The sequence below is a fragment of the Capsicum annuum genome, chromosome 8, assembly GCF_002878395.1.
Source record: "Capsicum annuum cultivar UCD-10X-F1 chromosome 8, UCD10Xv1.1, whole genome shotgun sequence".
In the NCBI taxonomy this organism is placed as follows: Eukaryota; Viridiplantae; Streptophyta; class Magnoliopsida; order Solanales; family Solanaceae; genus Capsicum; species Capsicum annuum.
The window spans coordinates 173,569,134-173,592,349 of record NC_061118.1 but is presented as its reverse complement, the minus strand read 5'-3'; the positions used below and the strand labels follow the sequence as shown (position 1 = coordinate 173,592,349).

At 37.4% G+C, this 23,216-nt stretch overlaps 1 protein-coding gene across 1 annotated transcript; it reads right to left on the bottom strand.

Moving 5' to 3' along the window:
- Nucleotides 1–1,286: 1,286 nt before the first annotated feature.
- Nucleotides 1,287–21,673, bottom strand: LOC107840658 (glutamate--tRNA ligase, chloroplastic/mitochondrial). The gene is made up of 13 exons (XM_016684593.2): nt 21,361–21,673; nt 21,152–21,270; nt 17,562–17,683; nt 17,020–17,202; nt 14,178–14,296; nt 13,501–13,549; nt 13,210–13,311; nt 12,948–13,050; nt 12,772–12,835; nt 11,372–11,486; nt 3,711–3,811; nt 2,022–2,178; nt 1,287–1,947 (listed from the first exon to the last, which is right to left on the bottom strand). The coding sequence occupies exons 1-13, from the start codon at nt 21,597–21,599 to the stop codon at nt 1,723–1,725; spliced, it is 1,698 nt and encodes a 565-aa protein (XP_016540079.1). The 5' UTR covers nt 21,600–21,673; the 3' UTR covers nt 1,287–1,722.
- Between the last annotated feature and the right edge of the window lie 1,543 nt (nt 21,674–23,216).

Genomic DNA, 23,216 nt, shown 5'->3' with positions numbered 1-23,216 from the left:
CAAATATAACTAATGCAAGCACAATACAAAGATTACTAATACATTATATTTTTTTTATATTATTCTTACGCACTCAACTATGTTAAATTGACTGTAAACGCATGTGTATTTAGTTTATTCCAAATGAGTCACTGCAGTAGTATTCGTGGTCCCTTTTTATAGCCACTTTTTGCCCTTCATTTGTAAATTTATTTCATTATTAATTCCGATACTTTTTGGTAAATGGGTAATCACAAAGTACTTTCTACCATTGTTTGGGCAACCTACTTATGAGATCCTCAGTACCATTCTTTTTCACATTTTCGTGGTTTTTCCAATACTCCCTCATTTCTCCTTAAACATTACACCCAAACAAATTAGAAATAAGGAAATAAACATTTTTCAATTCTTCAAATATGAAAACATTCTTGCAAAAAATAAAATATATCTATATATATATATATATATATATATATATATATATATATATATATATATATATATATATATATATATTAAAAGGAGGATTACTCAATTTTATGTTTTTTTAGGGGATAAATTAGATAAACTAATTAAAGACTATTAAAGTTTTATTTGGATTGAAAAAGTCCCTTCAATATATAAATTGCATAATATGTATTGGTTCCCATTTTTTAACTAAGAGGAGAGATATTTGCCATTCTGCAACGTATCCAAGGAAAAAAAATGAAAATACAAAGATGAAATGAATAGAGAAGGGAGAGGAATGAAAAAATGGCTAATGCTATTTTGTTTCATATAAATATGGGTCTATCACCCCTAATTAATTATTATAAATCATTATCTTTAATTAATTATTATAAGTAATCTAGGTATTAGAAAAATTAATGATATTTAATAAAAAAAATAAAATAGACACACATAAATTAACTCTTTTATGTAGAGAGAGTGTCCTAAGAGACATGCTAAGCATTGGTTCTTGCTGGGATAGTAAGGTCGTCCACAGAGTTGGGCAACTGGGGTAATAACCAGTGAGATCGTGGTGGGAACAGAGGTAATGAAATTTATATATTGAAAAAGACTTTTTCAATCCAAAGAAAACTTTAATGGTCTTTAATTAGTTTATCCCATATAATATTGTAAAAAACATAAAATTGAGTAATCCTCTTTTTAGGGGGTTTTGTTGTTTGCAAGAATATTTTCATACGAGTACAGACGCGATTTAGCTAGAAGCAAATTAATTAGTATTCTCTCTTGCTTCTTTTTAATTTGTTACATACTTATTTCTTGTCAAGGCCAGTGCCCAGACAAGAGAATGAGAACGCAGATAAAGAACAATATAACTCTACCAACAAGTGAACTTAACGGTTTATCACATCATCCAAAAACAAAATTATGACGAATTGTCAGTCAATCACTGGAAGGAAGCCTATACATGGTAGAACAATCACTGGAAGCAAGGAAACCCAGTTTGTTTGGACCAATGCCCTGCTGACTAATCTACCATTTTTCTGTTACTACTCCGACCAGCAAGTGGCATGCAGTAGTAAGATATCAAACAGTTCATGGTCGCACTAGAGATGCCCTGTGGAGGAGGAGGGGGAGGGGGAAGACGCAAAGGAAAAAGAATCCCACTTAGAGATGGCAGTCCTCTTTGACTCCACGCGAGTGGAAGTGCAAACACAAGAAAATCCCACGCAGCTTCATTTTGTTTCTCCAGGAGCTGGCGGAGAGAGAAGTCATAAACAGCATATCGCCTCAATATCAGTGAGTTACAGCACCAGCAGACAAAGGCACATTTGTGCTGAACGACTCCCATTGAACTTCTCTCAATATTTTAAATCTTTCATCAAATGTGACGAACTCAGCTTGGGGTACTACACAGCCAGATGTTCCTGCTTTATAGAGCAAAAGTGTGGTCGCCCCAATATCAGGTCCATGAAGTTTTCCCGTTAGCAATACCCGAAGAGGCATGAAGAGAGATTTTCCCTGTTAAGAAAGCAACCTCATTAAATAATGAAAAAGAAACTTAAAAGGAAAAAAAGAAAACACTCAGATCTAACCTTGCGCTTCAGCAATTTACCAAAGTTCTTCACCCAGTTTTTCCATCCAGCTTGGCCTTCTGCAAGTGCACCAGAGAGCTCACCACCATCATAGGCGGCTAACAAGCTCTTAGCAATTTCAGAGACCCCATCTTCTAAGATCGGTTTTCCCTCCGTGCTGCAAATGGCATAGCATAAACAGCATGTCACATACTAAAAACGTTGAAAATGAAATGAATTGTCACTAGAAATTTAATTTCCGGGAAAATAGCATTATTTTCGACATTCAGAAAATTAAAAGTAAGACTCTTCCCAATGTTTTTTTCTAAATCATGCCAAAGTGGTAATTATATAACTGAAGATTATGTGAAATTTAATTTCACACTTCTTAATCCACCCGCATCCCAACAAATATAAGTCCCTCCATCCATTAATTTCAACTATCGTTTTAGCTCAAAATAATTGTCACTTTAGGAATTCTAAATTTCAAGTTGTGTATTATTTTCAACCATACCCTTAATATTTAAGTAGCAGTAGTTCTTTTTAATACTGCTCAATTCTTAAAAGGAGCTACTAAATAGGAACAGAATAATAATTTATACCTTAGTATTTATTTCCCCACTTGTGAGGTTGTACTGGTGTATGATGTTGTTGTATACCTTGTTTTGTATACCTAATAAATTATATCTAATAAAACCTGGTTTTGTTGCATAAGAAAAAGAAAAAAGGAACTGGGGGAGAAGAAAGATTGGGGAGTTCTGGACCAACAATTGATATTGAAGGCTCAATGACCTTTTCCTCTGATAAGGTAAGTAATTTTACTAACAAATGGAGAAAACCCTCATACACAAGCCATATACCAAAAGAAGAGAACCTAAATCAAAATATGATTTTCAACAAAAAAAGATCCAATCCTCTATGCAAATAAGGACCTCCTAAGTTCACCAAAAAGAAACTAGAGACAACACTACGTTGCAATTTTACAAAATCTTACTCCACCCCTTCAAACGCCCTCCTATTTCTCTCTTTCCAAATGAACCGCATTCCTGCTAAGGGCAACAGACCATGCCCTTGGGTTTCTCTTACCCGTTCAATGAGTCCAACAACATCTTCCGGATAGATTGAGAAATCACAGTGATTTGAGTATGCGTAAAAAAGTGGGTTGGCCCGTTTAGGGTTAAAAATGGGCTGGTGTCTTTGTTCAATAAGAGCATGACGTGTGATTTTTAAAGCTGAAAATGAAGTTTTAATGGGTGAGGGGTAAATATAGCTAGTTTTACGGGTTAAGCGTAATATAGCTTTAAAGAATGACTGCAAGGGTATATTTGTTGAAAAGGTGTAATGGAGAGGGAAAATATAGCTTATTTTCGACGGTAGAGGAGCAAATGTGACCCTTTTCCGTTGATAATTAGTTTCCCTTTACAAAGAATCAATGTTGTCTTGTGGAACTTGTCTTTTGTATTTCACTTGGTAAAGGAGTAAATGGGGATAACTCTCCTTTTTGCTATAATTAATAAATTTTCTTATTCAAGAAAATTGAGCTCATGAATCAACAAAAAATATTCTCATTATCGCCTTAATGAACGGACCAAATTGGAACCTTCGCATTCTCTATCTTAGACTTAAGACTATCCAATCTCTTTGAGGAGACAACTTGTCATCTTTTAGAATCACATGGGTAAAATTCTAAAATGGAATTTCAAAGATCACCTTGCCAAAGTTTCATATAAAGGATAAGATAGCAAACTTGAAAGCGCTTTCTCTGAATCTGGTATCAAGTCAATCCCATCTTTCAAGAGAAGAACAGCATCCTATATATACAGAAAATTTAACAGGTATAAAAACCATAACTCCAATGTATTCATCCTAAGAAAGCAACAACTAAAATTTACAATGAGCAACAATTTTTTGAATTGATGTTTAACAACTAGCATATATGCAAACAGCCATTTCGGGAAAGAGAGGGGGATCTTTTCAGCACTTCAAAAAAATTTGATCACGTTTGACATTTAGCCGATTCAATTCCAGAATTATACAAGCAAACAAAACCACCCAGTGTGTTCTACCTCGACTAGATCAGCAATACGCCCGTTCAACTAACTGATAAAAATAATGCATTCTCAATCACATATTTCACATATCATACCGCCTTAAAATCATGGATAGCTAAACATAATGACACCAGCAACAAAAGAAGCCTCCAAAATCTCATGGTTAGATCTCCACCACGACAATAACATACCCGGTGGAATCCCACAAGTGAGGTTCCTTCGGTCCTCACTTCCCACCCTACCTCCCCCTACCCCCCAAAAAATAAGACAAATAATTTGCACCATTCCTATCTACTAAATTATAAGGAACATTTGCATCTTCACCTTTACCGTAGATCCACCAACAGAGCAAAGCTTGCATTGTGCAAGTCCAACTCATTTATAAACTACATAGCCATGTCTCGGGTGTCTTTATTTCCCCTCACTTTCCTATTGCAATAAATGGAAGATCCAAAAAATATGATGTGTGTCAAAAAGGAAACGGAAACGTTCAATTCCAATGTTGCAAGCCAACTTCTCACTTGAACTCTTTAAGATTCTAGAGTAATATTAGTTCAAAAAGGATACTCCCTCTCCATCCCATTTTAATGACTTTGGTTCAATTTCGAGAAGCCTAAGAATAACATATATTAATGAATTATTACATTGACATGGATGAAGGATGCTTTACATAATCTTTCGAAGTACGAAAAAACAAAAAAGTTATTTTTTAATAACATTGGTGTTCCGGCCAGCTTGCATGCACCTTGACAATTCATATGGTACCTGCTCCATGCCACCAGCATAGGTATCAGGTAACTCTACCAAAGCTTAGGCAAATGAGAAGAAATAACTTAGTAGTTTTTGCCTGAGATCTGAACCTAAACCTGAGACCTCGTTATTCTCCACCCACTTGAGAAAATGTTGCATCAAATCAAAATATTAAAATAGTATTGAGAAAATACATAATTACCCCTTGAATTTGTTCCTTATTTTCAAGAAGACACTTGAACTTTACAGGGGTCCATTACCCCCTTATTCTTGTTCAAAGTGCACCTTTGACTCCATTATACATAACACCCCACTTTAATAGCAGAAAGTGAGAGACACGCGCATACACGTGTCAAAATACAAACAAAAAAAAAATGAAAAACTATTTTTTATAATAGACCCCACCCGCAAATAATAAACCCCAGCACCCACCCTTAATAGCCACGCCTCCACGCTCACAAAACAACCGACCACCATTTCCCCCATTAGAGCTACTCCTCTTTTCTTCCTTTATTTGCTTACCATTTTGCTTTGTTCTTCTTTATGTTTTGATTAGTAGTACTCGCTCTATCCTCCCTTTTTTTGGTGCTTTTCTCTCTTTTTTATCTAGCTCCCTTCTTTCTACTATCGTAGGAGAAGATGACTGGAGAGAGAGTAACCGGAGAAAATGACCGGAAAAAAGGTGATAACTTCTTAAAAGTTCCTCCCTCTTTTTTTTTTCTATTTAATTTTCCCCTCCCTTCTTTCTCCACGATTCTAGGTTGAAAATAGTAACTGTTGCTGGAAATGATGGGGTTTGGACAAAGATGGATTCAACGGATAAAGTTCTGCATCTCAACAATAAGGTTTTCTGTATTGGTCAATGGATCGCCAACAGGTTTTTTTACATCACAAAGGGGCCTCAGACAAGGAGACCCTTTCTCCCTTCTTTTGTTCATCTTAGCCATGGAAGGATTAAACAACATGATAAAAACTGCCTGTAATAATAGTTGGCTAAGGGGTTTTGAAGTTGCTAGAGCTAGATGAGAGAGTTTAAAAATTACTCATCTCCAATATGCAGATGACACGTTGATATTTTGTGATGCTGAAGAAGATCAATTAAAAATCCTTAGACTAATTTTGGTACTCTTTGAAGGAATCTCCGGACTGTGTGTCAATTTGAGGAAAAGCTTCTTATACCCGGTTAATGAGGTGGCAAATATGGAAGGGTTGAACGCTATCTTAGGAGGTGAAGTTGGTGTCCTACCAACCATTACTTGGGTATGCCATTGGGTGCCAAATCCAAATCCATAGAAATATGGAACGGAGTAATTGAGAAGAGTGAAAAGAAGTTGGCTAGGTGGAAGTCGCGGTATCTTTCGCTGGGAGGTAGGTTGACCCTCATAAAATCTGTTCTTGATGCACTTCCAACATATATGATGTCCCTATTTCCAATTCCAGCAGGGGTCATCCATAGGTTGGATAGCATCACGAGAAATTATCTTTGGCAAGGAATCAAGGAAAGAAAAGATTACCACCTAGTCAAGTGGAAAGCAGTGATAAAGGGCAAGAGACTAGGAGGTATGGGGATCAAGAATCTCAAGCAACAAAGCAAGGCTCTAATAAGGAAATGGCTTTGGAAGTACTCTAATGAATTAGAGACTTTGTAGAGTAAGGTGATTAAAGCTAAGTATGAGGGAGACAAGTGGATGACCAAAGAAGTCACTACTCCATATGGGGTGAGTTTGTGGAGATCCATCAGAGCCTTATGGGAGGAGTTCAAACCAAACACCAAAATCAAAGTAGCGAATGGTGAGAAGACCTACTTCTGGAAGGATGATTGGCATGAAGCAGGAATCATGAAGAACCAATTCCCAGATATTCACAATCTAATTCTAACCCATCAAAGTACAACAACAACAACAAACCCAGTGTATTCCCACTTAGTGGGGTCTGGGGGGGTAAGATGTACGCAGTCCATACCTCTACCTCTGATGAAGTAGAAAGGCTGTTTCCGAAAGACCCCCGGCTCAAGTCACGAGATATCACACAAACACATAGTACAGCACAGAAGCAGATGACATAACATAGATACGGCACCCATAAGGAATATAAAACAGAGTAAAGCAGGAATGCAGGAATATACAGCAGAGGAAAGCACACATATTCGTAATAAACATGGAACACGGAACACGGAACATTGAATACGGAATCATAACAGGAATACACCCCCACCAATTTATTCCCTACACTAGCGACCCGAACTGGCCCTAATCCTCTGCCGTAATTCGCATCTTCCATACCTTCCTATCTAGGGTCATGTCCTCGGTGAGCTGTAACTGTTCCATGTCCCGCCTAATCACCTCACCCCAGTACTTCTTCGGTCTACCCCTACCCCGTCTAAAACCATCCAACGCTAGCCTCTCACACCTACGGACCGGGGCATCCGTGCCCCTCCTCTTCACGTGTCCGAACCATCTCAATCGTGCTTCCCGCATCTTACACTCCACTGAAGTCACACCAACCTTCTCCCGGATAGTCTCATTCCGAACTCTATCCCCTCGGGTCAGTCCACACATCCAGCGCAACATCCGCATTTCTGCCACCTTCATTCTTTGGATGTGGGAGTTCTTAACTGGCCAACACTCCGCTCCATACAGCAAGGCCGGACGGACTACCACCCTATAGAATTTGCCTTTAAGCTTGGGCGGCACCTTCTTATCACACAGCACCCCCGATGCGAGTTTCCACTTCATCCATCCCGCCCCAATACGGTGCGAGACATCCTCGTCAATCTCACCGTTACTCTGGATCACGGACCCGAGATACTTGAACTTATCCCTCTTCCCTACCTCCTGTGCTTCTAGCCTCACTACTACCTCATTCTCCCGCCTCACGTCATTAAACTTACATTCCACATACTCTGTCTTGGTTCTGCTCACCCTGAACCCTTTAGACTCCAGAGTTTGCCTCCACAACTCTAATTTGTCATTCACACCCCCTCGAGTCTCATCTATCAGGACTACATCGTCTGCAAAAAGCATACACCACGGCACCTCCCCTTGGATACGCCGCGTCAACACATCCATTACTAACGCAAACAAAAAGGGACTAAGAGTAGATCCCTGGTGCAATCCTGTCAGGACAGTGAAATGCTCTGAGTCTCCTCCCGCCGTCCTCACCTGGGTTTTCGCTCCCTCATACATATCCTTAATTACTCTGATATATGCCTGCGGTACTCCACTCACCTCCAGGCATCTCCAAAGTACTTCCCTGGGGACTTTGTCGTACGCCTTTTCCAGGTCGATGAACACCATGTGCAGATCCTTCTTCCTCTCCCTATACTGCTCCACCAACCTCCGTACCAGGTGGATTGCCTCCGTCGTCGAGCGGCCGGGCATAAATCCGAACTGGTTTTCCGAGATAGACACTATCCGTCTCAGCCTCACCTCGACCACTCTCTCCCAGATCTTCATAGAGTGACTCAGTAACTTAATCCCCCTATAGTTATTGCAACACTGAATGTCCCCCTTATTCTTATAGAGGGGGATCATGGTACTCCACCTCCACGCCTCGGGCATCTTTGCCGTCCTGAAAATTTCATTGAACAATGCAGTCAACCACCTTACACCAGCCTCTCCAACGAACTTCCAAAACTCCACCGGTATCTCATCCGGCCCCGTCGCCCTACCCCTTCGCATCCTGCGGACTGCCTGTCTAACCTCGTCTACCTTAAAACGTCTACAATAGCTAAAATCCCGACACTCCCCTGAGTGCTCCAGTTCCCCTAACACAATAGCTCTGTCCCCCTCGTCATTCAAGAGCCTATGAAAGTACGACTGCCATCTCTTCTTTATGTGGCCGTCCTCCACCAACACTCTACCGTCCTCCCCCTTAATGCACCTCACCTGATCGAGGTCACGACCCTTCCTCTCCCTAGCCTTAGCGAGTCGGAACAACTTTTTCTCCCCTCCTTTCCTCTGTAACCCTGCATACAAGCTCTCAAAAGCGGCCGTCTTAGCTGCCGTGACCGCTGACTTCGCCTCCTTCCTCGCTAGCTTGTACTCTTTCCTGTTTACCCGCTTCTCTTCTTCGTCCTTACTTTCCACCAACTTAGCATACGCCTCTTTCTTGGTCTCCACTTTCTTCCCCACCTCTTCATTCCACCACCAATCTCCCCGATGATGTCCGGCCCGGCCCCTAGAAACACCCAACACCTCCCTTGCATTCTCCCTGATGCACGTTGCCGCCCTGTCCCACATATTATCCACATCCCCCCTACACTCCCACACCCCCATTCCCGCCAACCTCTCCCCTATCTCCCACGCATTCACTGGCGTCAAACCGCCCCACTTAATTCTCGGTCTACACTCCTCACTCCTCCTCTTTCTATTCTTCTTTATACCCAAATCCATAACCAAGAGCCTATGTTGGGTCGAAAGATTCTCACTCGGGATGACTTTACAGTCTTTACACAACGCCCTATCCCCTTTCCTAAGCAACAAAAAGTCAATCTGGGTCCTGGCTATCGCGCTCCGAAAAGTGATCAGGTGCTCGTCCTTCTTCGGGAAGCCCGAGTTCACCACCACCAGCCCAAACGCCCTCGCAAACTCCAATAGGGTCGCCCCCTCTTCATTTCTCTCCCCAAAACCAAAACCACCATGCACATCCCCAAAGTACTATAGCAGAATTATGGACACCATAAGGATGGAACTTTACTTTCAGGAGACACTTAAATGATTGGGAAATCCTAAGGGTGACAAAGTTCTTCAATATCATTGGTCAATTTGGAGGATTAGAGACTGGAATGGATATTTTAAGGTGGCAGGGAGCTAAAGAAGGGGGTTTCAAAGTAGGTGCAGCTTCCAGGAAGTTGAACCAGGTGATCAACCAGACTCTTAACTGGCCCCGGAAACATATATGGAAAGTCAAAATCCCCCACAAGGTTGCATGCTTTGTTTGGTTGTTGGCCAAGGAAGCAATACTCCCTTAAGAAAACTTGATGAAGAGAGGAATAACACTATGCTCTAGGTGTTTCTTTTGTGGTGAAATAGCAGAAACAGTTGAACACTTATTTCTCCACTGCAAGGCAACTAGCAAGCTATGGAGACTATTCTTAAGCCTCAAGAACATATTAGGGTCCATGCCTAGTAGAGTTACAGAAGCTTTGCAGAGCTGGGAGGAAACAGGAGTGCTGGCCAAGGACGGGAAAAAATGGATAATAGTCCCAGCATGCATTTGGTGGACAATTTGGAAGGAGAGGAATCTCAGATGTTATGCGAGCATAGAGAATAGTATGAAGCAAGTCAAGCTGAATTGTATTTTGACCTTGAGTTTTTGGTGTAATCAGATGTACTAAAATGATACTCACTATTGTTGATGTTTTAAACTCATTGTAATAGCAGGACAATATTGTATAGGGTGCTCTTGTAAATATGGTTTCAGTGCAACCTATGTACTGTTTTGATCATTACAGAAATAGAAAAAGCTACTAGTTACAAAAAAAAAAAAAAAAGATGATTCAGTCATTTGAGTTTTTTTCCAACATTAAATAGTTGAACCTTTTCTATTTTTTTCCTCCTTGAAGTGGAGCAAAATCTCCTAATATTAACGGACTAATTCAGATCCGTGAGAAAAGTCACCAAAAAATACTTTCCGGCCATCTCATAGAGGAAAGGAGAGAAAAACAAAAGGAAAAGGAAAAAGAAAAGTAAAAAACTTTAAAGAAAAAAAAAAAAAAGGAAGTTTAGCAAAAGAGAAAATAGAAATAAATTTTTAATAGTAATGGTTTTACTCTCACTCTCTTTAAGTGAGTGTTGGATACCTTCTTGCATTTCAACTAAGTACTTTATTCTTTCCTTGTTTTTCTCTCAAATTCCTCGTTCTTTGTTTTTCTCTCAAATTCCCCGAGTACACATTGAAATCTCTGTTTTTCTTTGCCATCATAAAATTTTATATGATTAAATCAAGTGTCTATATTAAAACAAGTTGCAAACTAGCAATGGAAGTGTAGCGTATAGTCGATGGGTACTAACTGGTATTCCAAAAGTGTAACGGGTTCACAATTGAAAACCTAAAGGTCGAACAAGTCATATTTAAATCCGGGATCCAACTCTTTGTAATAGTGGACCCATCTTTTCGAAAATGCTCTTGAGTGCTCAGGAGGTACTGCAAAATGCAACATTATATAATCTGAAGATCCAGACCTAAAGAATCTTAAGTTGCCCCAAGTAGGATCTTGAGCTTAATGACTTGGTAGTATCTCCAGCACCAAATATCCCCGATTCATTCAGTTATCTGAATTAACTTTATACCAACTTGCACTAACTATATGTTCAGAATAAGCTTCATACTCACAATACATAAATGTTGTTCTCCAACGGAATTGTCAAATCACATCAAATTGCACAAACATAGTTTATTCTTCTTTGATAGGTAGATAGGTAAAACTTAGAAGGGATACTTCTTTGATAGGTAGATAGGTAAAACTTAGAAGGGATAGGAACTAACAGTTAAAGAAGAATGAGACTCGTTATCGAAAGATAAACTACATGATGTGGTTGAGAAATGAAAGGATGAGGAAAATTCTACCTGTACAAAGACTCCTTGTGCTTCTGTAACGATGCCTGCATCCTTCCACCTCTCACCAATGATTTGGTTCAACTCTTCAGATGGAAGCGATCTCAAATGCTGACCATTCATCCACCTGAAGTTCATAACCATAGTTTAAACAAGAATCAAGAAATGTAATACATTTAATAATGTCTTGGTAACCAAGAAGAGTTGTACTGATTCAAGGAGGAGACGAGGTATTCCAGGGATTCTTTGCAAATTGAGAAGGCTTTCGATCATATGTACATGGGAATTTGGTTTAAAGATGCCTTTTTATATGTGCTTTGATAGTAAGTGGATAAATTGGATTTCTTGTTGCATCTCCACTGTCAGATTCGCAGTGCTTCCTAATGGAACACCTCGTGGATTCTTTTCTACCTAAACAAGCCTTAGACAAAGAGACCCCTTGTCTGCTTTCCTCTTCATACTTGTCATGGAAGGTCTCAGTAAGATGATGATCGTCGCTTCACATCACAACTAGATCAAGAGCTTATCTACAGACATTAGAGGGCAATGCGCTCTAGATATCTCACATATTCTTTATGCAGATGACACTTTTAGTGGTGCTAAAGTATACGAAGTCCTTCATTGGAGAATGATTCTACCGCCATTCGTGGCAGTATCTTGGCTGCACATTAAGCTTGAAAGTTATTTTGGTATTGCAATCTCTTGGTGGCGCCTCAGCAGGTACCTCCTCTCCAGATTGTCCCTCTTGGAGGTCACCCAAAAGGTTACTTTACTGTCAAATCTTGTTTCTCCATCTTGACACACTCTTCTCTCAGAATGCTGAATGGATTTGGAAGTTGGAAGTCCATTTGGAACTCCTTATAAGGTCAAATGTTTCACTTGGTTAGTGTCCAAAGAAGCATGTCTCACACGAAGCAACCTCCAAAAGAGAGGCGCACAACTTTGTAACAAATCTGTTCTTTGTGAAGCTCAAATGAAGGACGATAATCATCTGTTCCTCGATTGTAGTTCCACTCAAATGGGACTTCATGTTAAAAATTCAGAGCTTGAATTGTTGTATGCCCAAACTAATCTTACTTTTTTTGCAAGGATGGTATAGGAAAGGTTTTTGGAAATCTTCTGCTAATATCTTGTATACAATTCCAACTGCGGTGGAACATCAGGCTGTTTGAAGGCAAAAAGTGTTCTGTTCTAGGAATTAGATACGGATTTATTTTTTTGCTTAGTTTTTGGTGCAACATGGCAGATGTAAATGTTTCTGATGCCATGATTGATTTCACTAGCAACGTACATAACTGGGATGTTATTGTTTCAGGTTGTAACCCTCCAACATTATTTTCTGGTTGTGCATATATTAATAAAAGTTACTCTCTTAACGATTATATATATTTGAAAACTTCCCTATATAATACCTTAACTTGGTCGAATCAAATATGGCACCACTTTTGTTTACACGTTCAATTGTGAACTTTCCAACTGCAAATGAAATGAGAAGCTATCACAGTTGAAATGCAAATAAATAGAAATGAGTGCAAGCTACTGAGCAAGCATTAGCCATGTGAACATCAGTGTAGAGGTAATCAAGTACCAAGTTGCTCAAGGGTGAAAAACTCATTTTCTGTACCATCACCCCATCCCAAGAGAGCTAGATAATTCACCATTGCCTGAGGCAAATAGCCCATGTCCCTGAACTGTCAGCGAAAAGGAAAACAGTGAGATTTGACACTTCACCAGTGCAGAAGGAAGAGGTAGATAACATCCAAAGAACAGGAATAACACATATTTCCCTAACAAGTAAACCCTAAAACTGTTTCAAAAGGAAAGCATGCAATAATTTGTCAGTCATTTACCTGACCAACTGAAGTTGCACCATGCCGTTTAGAGAGCTTGCTTCTGTCAGGGGCAAGAATTAAAGAAACATGCGCAAAGTGAGGCATTGGGAAACCTAGTGCCTACAGCAGGATAACAGGGATTTTTCTCCATGAGCTTCTAGAAAGGAAATCATATACCCAAACCTACCAAATGATTAATTTATTCTTTTTCCACTTGCTCTACTCTACTTTTCCTTTAGCTTTTCTGCCATTTTTTTCCTTTTATTTTGGAGGGGGTGGGGGAAGGGGAGGAGACCGGGAAAGCAGTACCTTGTATATTAATGCTTGCCTTAGAGTATTCGGCAAATGTTCCTCTGCTCTGAAGCATCAAGATTTCATCAGTAGTACTTGGGTCCAAATACTCAATTCAAAACTACATGATACGTATGTAAGAAGTGGCAGTATCCATGTGCAGCAAACCAAATGATACAACCTATGTTACAGGGATCATAGCCTCGCGTACAAATCATGGCATGGGTAAGCTCGATTTTTAGCAAGTTTTTAATACATTTTCAAGGTAACCATGTCATACACATTTGACAATGGTATATCAAGGCAAATGGATGAGTGCGTGTAAGATAGATACAACTGAAAAGGGAAAAAAAATTGTTCTTGCACAAGTTACTATATGAAAAGAAAGTTCATGTGTAACAGTCGACCCTTGACATTTCAGGGCCTCACTACGACCAATCTGACTCTACTTTCAAGTGGAATAAATTTTGTCAATCATCATCTAGTGAACGCCATAATATTGAAAACTATTTTAAACACACATTTACATCATGACTGATGTTTCATTTTAACAACTAAAGATCACTATAATTATATTACACTCTTTACTTTCAAGCGTCACCTCAAATTCTCAATGGGAATTTTACAATGTCCTTGGCCTCTAGTTAATAGCATCAGTTCCATCATGCAGTATTGAAATTAGATTGCCCTATTACCTTATGACATGGGAGATCGCCATAGTAGCATCATCAACTGTGACACAAAAATTGTAAACAGGTTGTCCATTACTTCTCATGATCACAAAGTCTCCAAGCGTGTCGAAGTTCCAACTGACCTTCATGAATTTGTAACAAAGTTAGTCTGCATTAATAACTGAGATGTACTAGCATTTGCCCGTGCATTGCATGGAAGATTTCAGCATTTTCTTACTTTCTGCTCAAAATTTAAAAATCTACAGTCATATCATTTCAATCATTTACTCTTTCTTTTTTATGATAAATGGGATTTTATTCCATTGTCAAGTACCAAGCAGGTATTGTTACACAAGTTTTGCAGCAATTATAGGACTTTTCAATTGAAAGATGTAGTCCTTTTAATTAGTTCGTCCTTAACCCAAAAGTATATAACTATGGTAAGTGTTTTTAATAAAGTAATAAATTTCATTTAAAAAGAGCAAAATCGTGCATGCATACAAGGAGTATACCAAAACAAAAACCTCACAACAAAACATGATTTTCTAAGAATAACACTCAACTCTTTATATAAATAGGAACCTAGTGGATGCACCAACTGTCAATAAGAGAAAAGAGGCTACTCATCAATTGTACAAAAATTTTCCAACTCCTTTGGAAGCTCTCCCACTCCTCTCTCTCCACATAAGTACTAAAGGAGCAATCCCTTCACCTAAATTTAGTGCCATCATAGCCAATGGAAAATATTATTGTACGAGTGAATATTGTGTTTCTTTGCTTCTATAAAGAAGTAGGACTCTGTCTCTCAAGCATCCATTGTCAACCAGCTCTATTATAAGTATTCAAGCTTTTCAAGAGGTAAGGAGGAAAAAACTATTTTCAAAGCATCTATGTTCCTTTCCACGTTATCTAGAAAATACACAAAGGGATATTTCTCCATAATTTCTCCAGCTTCTTTGTGCACTGCCAGTTCCATCTGATCTAGATAGCAAACAACAACATACCCAATTTTGAATTTAGAAAAAAAAACTCCTTATCGTCACCACTTTTGCCTACCGAGTATCATTGAGAGAAGAGGGAGGGAAAATTCCAAGAAAGAAATATGCTCAGTGATACTCATTTATTAGGGTGTTAGTATATTGTAGTACCTTCTTAGTGGAGTGGGCACAGTAAAGGGGCTTACAAGGTTAACTCAGGATACAAGCTACTAAATTTGACAGGAGTTCAGAACATCTGCCCATGGAAACAAATCTGGAAAGCTATAATACCTTTGAAAGTGGCATGCTTCTCATGGCTGCTAGCTAAAGAGGCAGTGCTGATACATGAAAATTTAAGGAAAAGGAACATCATGTTAGTTACTCATTGGTGTCTGTGTGGAGAGGCAGCAGAAACAGTGGGGCACTTGTTCCTGCATTGCAGAATTACTGACAAACTAGAAGATTTTTATCCATCTCAGAGGCATACAATGGACAAGCCTAGCAAGATAGATGACACTCTCCACAGTTGGGAAGAAGCTGGAATTGGAGCCAAAGAAACATGAGCATTTAAAGGCGCATCCCAGCATGTATATGGTGGACTGTTTGGAGGGAAAGTAATGACAGAAGCTTTGAAGATAGAAATAGGACAGCACAGAGGATCAATGACTGTATTTTGCTTTGGCGTTTTTGGTGTACAAAGGGATCTCCTATAGACTATAGTTGCAGATGATAGCTTAGATGTTCTAGAGTAATACCAGGAATAGGAGTTCCTTTGTTTTCTTACTAACTTCTGATTGACTGTAACGGGTTTTTGCACTGCCTAAGTGCTGGCTTATAATACAAATGTTACTTTCTCAAAAGAAAAAAAAAATGCAGTACATTCTTTTTAACTAGTTTTTAATATATCTAAGTTCCCTATTTCCCAATTTAAACGAGTAGTATCCTATAGTGCTTCTTTATCAATTTTTTCTACAATCTCTAAGTTCTACTTCCTTTACCAATTTAAATGTCCCTTTAACCAGGCATACATGAGAAAGAAAGAAGTTGAAATTATTCAAATGAGAGTACGCAAAAAAGTGAAGCTAAAGCTAACTTTTGAAAAGTTTGAACCATCTCTAGCATAGAAGAGGTCAACTGCACTTTCCCATAATAGATATTTGAAAATGTTCAAAAGCATGTTGACAGCAAAGGTTCCATTTCATAAAATCGAGAGAATTTGGGAGTACGATAACATGAGTATGATATTTAAAAGTAGATAAATAGTATCAAAAGATATTAATATGACATAAAGAGAGTTAAAAGACAAAAACAACCACCTTTCTATTTACTGTGAAAATCAGTTGAATTTATTATAAGAAACAGGATTTTATGATTTGGAAACGCGCTATATAACGTTGATGAGGTTCAAACGTCCAATCAACATTAACTTAAAACTCTAATATATAATAGCCAAGCATCATAATCACCATATTACTATACAGCAATTACCGAGTTTGAGCCACCAACTGATAACCTAGGGATGTTAGTCAACCTATCTAAATAAGGCAATAACCTCATATAATCATAGGTCTTACTTTAGGAAATAGGTAGTCGCCCTCCAACTTAAAATCATAATAAATCCATATTAAGATAATTACTCCCTGCTAAAAAACTAGTCCGAACCACTCCCTTTCATCCTTCATTTTTTTCTTTTGTTTCTAATCTTCTAGAGGAACCACGGATACCATCATAACACAATGTTTAAGCAATAAACTTGTTCAATTTATTCACCAGTGGCAGTTCAACATTATAAGTCTGGAACGCAATTATGACAATAAAAAGAGGAGGAACCACCAGCTTAGAGAAGTATAGATTTTACTGGCAAAGAATAGTAGAGAAGTATCACTAACTTCACCACGAATGAGGTCATCAATCTTTAAGCTCCCTTCTTTCGGTACTCGAAACCGATATGTGTATTGGGTCCCCTTTGCCAGCTCTTCTAGCACTTCCTCCTCTGTAGCACTGGCCCACCTCCCAGTGTATACGGGCGGCAACTGCTTCAATTTTGCTATCTCTTTCATCTTTTCTAATTCCTAGACAGCAGAAAATGGTTTACGTATTACATGATCATTCAAGAAGATATACTAAGACCACAAAGTGGACAAACATATCAACCCATCAAGCAAATAGCAATGGAGCAGTTTAAGATGGCATCAAACTTTTTATGGACAAACAGATTGACCCATCAAGCAAATAGCCATGGAGCAATTTAAGATGGCATCAAATTTGCTAGCATCATGCTCCTGAAATTAGTCTAACAAGTGGAATACAAAGGATTCTGTAGCACGAATATCTGCTTCGGTCAACTTACATTCTAGATGTACAGATATTTACTCTCAAAATTCTCACTGCAAAATTCGGAGAACACAAAATCAAAATTCAGTACAATCACCTCAGCTGAACAAAAACATCGATAAACATGACCCGATTGTAAAAGTTTTTCAGCAAATTGCTTGTAAAGGGCATTCCTCTCAGACTGCCTGTATGGGCCATAGTTCCCACCAACACCAGGACCTGCAAGATAAAAAAAGCAAGATCTCATCATTTGATGTTTTTTTGATAGGTAAAAGAATATGCCATCAATAATTGTGATCACTTGGAGTTACGTCTTACGGAAAACAATGATGAAAACTTAAAAGACAGAATTTAAATACTGTCACTTCACAATGACAAGGAACAACAAGAAGGATTTAACTCCTCGCCTTCATTACAAGTCTTGCGTTATAGCATTTTCTACTAGCAAGTTGTAGTAAAACTCTCCTGATTGAAAACTTAAAAACAGAATATAATAAACGCAACAAGCAATTAACAGGTCACAAAGTAAAATAAAAGATTGATTTGAGTCAAAAGTTACATATTCAATCTGGTGCGATTGACAAGGAAATCACTGTTGCACAGAGCTGGACCAATGATGGTTGTAAGTTAGAATTTAGAAGAAATTAGCGACTGGGAAATAGAGAGAGTTATGTAGTTAACTAAGTGATGGATAACATAAAGGATACTACATGGCTGAAAGAGAAGAATAATGGCAGCTTTGGTGTTAAGTACTGCTACCAACTTTTGCTAAATAATGGGACTAACGAATTGAAGAGGAGCCTACAAAGAGGCTTTGGAAGACAAAAGTTGGCTATCTTTGGGTGGATCGCTACACATGAGGCATGTCTCACACAAAACAAGCTGCAAAAAAACGAGGTTTTCATTTGTGCAGCAGGCTTTTTATGTGAAGAAGATATAGAAACAGCAAACCTCTTTTTCTACATTACTTGTTTCACAGGACAGATCTGGAGTATGTTTAGAAGTAGTATATGGCATCAGTTGGGTGATGCCGGGAGTTAGAGTGCACGAAACGAGCATTAGCTTCTCGCTGGGCCTTCCAGATGAGGAAAACAAATCAGAAAACTATGCATACTATTCCTTAGGCATTTTTCGGACAGTTTGCGTTGGAAGAAACCATAAAAATTTTGGTTATCAAAAAAAATAATAAAAATTTTGAAAGGAAAATAGAGAACGTTTCTCTTGTAACATATAGATGCTTATATAATATAAAGGGAAAGGATATAATGTAAATGCCATAGAGTCGATGCTGGAATTCATAGATGGGCACTATGTGGAGGAATTCCCAACTTTTGTACTTTCCACTGCCTCATTGGAGTTCACTTTTGTTAACAAAATTCTCTTACTTATTGGAAAGAAAAAACACATCCAATTAATCTAACTGATCCCTGATTTAGCGTTTTGACTTCAGCATTTAAGAAATCAGAAAATGTTTCATCTTCATTGGATCAACTTATGACACTGAATTTAGCTATTGAACTTTGACAATTTTGTATGTGCAGAATATTAAATTCCAGTTGCCTTGACAGTAGATGAATTCTAGCAAAATCAAGAATTTATTGATCAGCGATCAAAGGACCTAACGACCTGTATAAATGTTCCATTCTAAGGACGCGAACAAGACAAGCCAAATTGCAGCTACTCAAGCTTACTCAGCTTAGGCTGGACTACTTCACAAGCCTAGTATAAAGAGGAAATACTGTAGCCTAGTATAAAGAGGAAATACTGTAAGGGGCCGTTGTGTATTAGTAATGCTGACATTACTAATGTTGGTATTAGTTATACTTGCATTAGTTATGTTGGATTATTTCTTATGCAGTGTTTGGTTTGTTGTATTGCAAATAACATGCACTGCATAATATCTTTAAAAAAATTATTGATTTTCAAAAATACCCTTCAAAACTATGGTGAAAAGGATGTGGAAAAGGTTTATAGGGTAAAAATGTGTCTTTAACCATGATAATGGATGCATTAAAATCCCTTGCATTGCTAATATCAAGGTTTTCCATGTACCAGTTATACATAGCATAATACCAAATAGAGTGCATAACTAATTAGTTTTACTATATACCAAACAAGGTATTAGCAATACACAAAGCTAATGCACGCATTAATTTTTCTAATGCACTCTATCAAACGACCACTAAATGGGGTTTGAGTAGAATCACATTGTAATGGAGCTAGTTGCATACCTGTTTCGCTAGAGCTTTTTGTCAAAATCGATTCAGCTGATTAACAATGACTACAATTCTCAACCCACTAAACTAACAATATCCAAAGAGCTGATGACATGATTTATACCTTTTTTAAAAAAATTTAAAAAAGGATACTGCATCATATATTCGATATTAAAATGATACTGCATCATAATAGGTTTGTATAACCCCCATTAAGGCTCTTTAACTTTCACCACTGTAATCAGTGCAATCAAAAGTCATAGTCAATAGCCTCTTTGCTTAAAGCGATGAAGCAATGCAGAGCCGAGGGTTATCACTTCATGGGTGAATCCATACAGAAAAGTGTGCCCTTCAAAAAAGAAATCAAAGGGATACACCCTTTATCCAATATTAGCATGATCCTTGGCTAGAATGGGAGAGATAGTTATGAGCAGGTACGGAGGGTGATCTCCTGTAAAGGTTCCTTTGTTAGTGAGCAAGTAAAAGAGGAGGGGTATCCTAAATGGTCCCCATACTAGATCCCCTCCAATTTTAGATATAAAGGAGAGAATCTATCATAACTGCACCCACTTTGTGGGATTACACTGGGTATGTTCTTGTTGATGTTGTAGTTTGTTATAACTGCCCCTATGTTAGATCTCCTCCAATTTTAAACAAAAAGAAGAGTTTACCATTCTTACTCACCTTCCAATGGGGCTGAACAACCTTTACCAATCAAATAAAAAATTAGGGCTGAACAATCAAGGCTAAATGATGAAACTTTCATCAACACTAACTATTGATAAATCTCTCTCTTCTTTGGCCTTCCTAGTTCAGTCCCCTTTGTTGATCAAATGTTGGTCTAGCATGTATCCTACTTTGTCTAAATATAATAGTTAATGCAAGAACCGCACTTGGAATGGTCCGGAAGTGCAAGCACAATTGAGTAACTTTTTGATGAAGTAAAGCTTCTATTAGTTGAAAAAGAGAAAAAATCCCATCAGAAAAAACACTGGATTTCTTTTGGATAGTGGTAAAATTCCAGAAGGAAGCTCTAAAGTTACTCTCGGACAAAAACAATTAACCAAAACATCTCTTTTTTTTTTCTTTTGTAATATTGTTGATGATTTTATTGATCCAAACTTATTTGAGACTAAGTCATAGTTGTTGTTTATAATATTGGTGGTAATTTTATTGATCTAAACTTGTTTGCATAGTTGTTGTTCATGTAATATTGCTGATGATTTGAGGATTGACAATAATGTTTTGGTTTCTAGTAAGCCTTATGTGAGATTTATGCTCAGCTCAAACCTTTAGTTCTGCGGGGCAAACCAAACTTGTCCAGCTTTTGGAGGTTTATAGGCTTGTTTTCAGTTTTGACAAGCCTTGCATGTGTTCAATTATGTCTACTTTAGCATGTTGTATTTGCACATAAAACAAGACATTTATGTCAGCATTCTGTAATTTAGGTATGGTAAAGAAATGGTGGAACCTTCGTCCCAATCAAGACCAAGCCAAGAAAGGTCCCGAAGCACGGCTTCCTCAGATTCCCTTGTGGATCTTTCCAGGTCAGTGTCTTCAATGCGAAGTATAAATTTTCCACCTTTCGACCTGTCATAATGACGTTGTTAATAGCAAAAGAGTCGAAGTAAACAAAAGCGCCAAGTAAATTGGAGAAGAAAACAAGGAAGGGGGACGGACCGCGCATACAAGTAGTTAAAGAGTGCAGTTCTAGCGCCTCCGACGTGGAGATTGCCGGTAGGAGACGGCGCAAAACGAACTCGGACATCCCCTTCATCCCCTGCTAAAGCAAAAACCGAGAAACTTCTTCTTCCTCTACTCCGGAAGCAGAGACTTTGCCGGTTGCCACAATATAATAGTGACTGCCCATTCGAGATTAACCTTGCTCTTAACCACGGCGCCCCAGCCAGCGTAGCCATTCCAGATTTCTTTTCAATCTTCAATATGTCGGGATAACGATGAATTAGTTATTCAAGGGACCCGATTAATTGACCCTCGGACCACTCCGCTCCGAACCCAAATATAAGTGAATTTCAAATTATTTTTCAAAAATTTATTTTTATTTTTTTAACTTTAGTTTCAACTTTATTTATTGTTATAAATAATTTTTTTTATTTATTTTTCTAAAACATTCTATTTAATTCCATCCAATAATTGGAGTTAACTATCTAAGTATTACATTACTCACTTCTTCCTATTTTCATCGATAAAAGATATTAAAGTTCAATTTCAATTTTTCCTTCAACGGAATCTTAATATGTTCATTCTTACGATTTTTTATTCAACACTAAAAACAAAAACACCATTATTATCTCCTCTCACATTTGGTTGTATCTTGTAGGTAAATTAGTTAAGTTGGACAATTTTGATAATTTTAGAAAATTAAAAGTATAAAATTATATTTAAAAAAATCTTTTCAAAAGTTTAACAATAATTTAAAAAGACATGCTCAAACATAACTCCTATTCCAACTTCAATTCTAAGAAAATTGTAGCTTCATGGTTAAACATCTATTAAAAATATATTGTTACATGTACACCGTTTTAAATCTCATTTAGTCGTTATAAATAAAAATATGAAAATAAATTGTTTAATGAATTTGTTTATCAATGGATTATTTGGTACAAAGACAAGTAAGGTAGGAAATAGTAATGCAAAGGATTAGCAATGTAGGAATTAGTAATGCACGAATGATAAAGCTTGAATTACTTTTTATCAAGTGCTTGATTCATTATATTAAAAACTAAATATATCGTGTGTCGTGTTTGATTTAAAACTCTACAACATTCTCCTTTATAATTATACCCTTTAATTTTTGTGAGATTGTCTATCTCACTAAATTTAGTCAAGTTAAAAACTAAAATATGTATAAAAATTTATTACTAATTTTTAGGTGTAATGTGTCACTACAAAAATCCTTGATAGAACAATGTACTTTCAATATTTTTATTGGCCAAATATGTCTTAAATTTATCATAAATTTAAAGTTACATAAATATTTAAATACCTTAAGCTTTTTTTAAAAAAAAAAAAAAAAAGAGAGAAAAACTTAGATGTCAATTCATGAAAAATCAGCCCCCCCTACCCCCTACACCCCCCCCCCCCATAATAATAATAATAATAATAATAATAATAATAATAATAATAATAAAAATAGAGAAAAAAAAATCAAACATTAATTTATAAAATCACCAGATTACAATGAATCAGATTTGGAGAATCAAAAAGGACATTTATAACCAACTCAATATAATTTAAAAAGACATTAGATTACAAAAGAAATTTAGATGGGGGAATTGAGGGATAATTTAGTCATTTAGAGATGTTATTTATGGATTATTAAATCTTCAATAAGTTATTTTTACTTCAAATAATGTATTGGATAAGGTTATATTTTAATTCAAAAATTATTCTAATTAGTGCGGCCTATCAAACGGAATGTAATTGTTAACGTTTAACACACAAATAGAAAGACTGTGCATGTGAAAAGGCAAACACCATTTGTCTTCCTCAGAAAATGTGATCATAACTGACGG

Bases quoted from the DNA above. Each gene is read 5' to 3' on its own strand.
- LOC107840658 (XM_016684593.2), bottom strand. From the start codon at position 21,599: ATGGCTACGCTGGCTGGGGCGCCGTGGTTAAGAGCAAGGTTAATCTCG. The intron at 21,271-21,360 runs GTCCGTCCCCCT...TCATTATGACAG, and splicing joins TTTAACTACTTGTATGCGCG to GTCGAAAGGTGGAAAATTTA. The intron at 17,684-21,151 runs GTTCCACCATTT...TTTATCTTGCAG, and splicing joins TGGTCTTGATTGGGACGAAG to GTCCTGGTGTTGGTGGGAAC.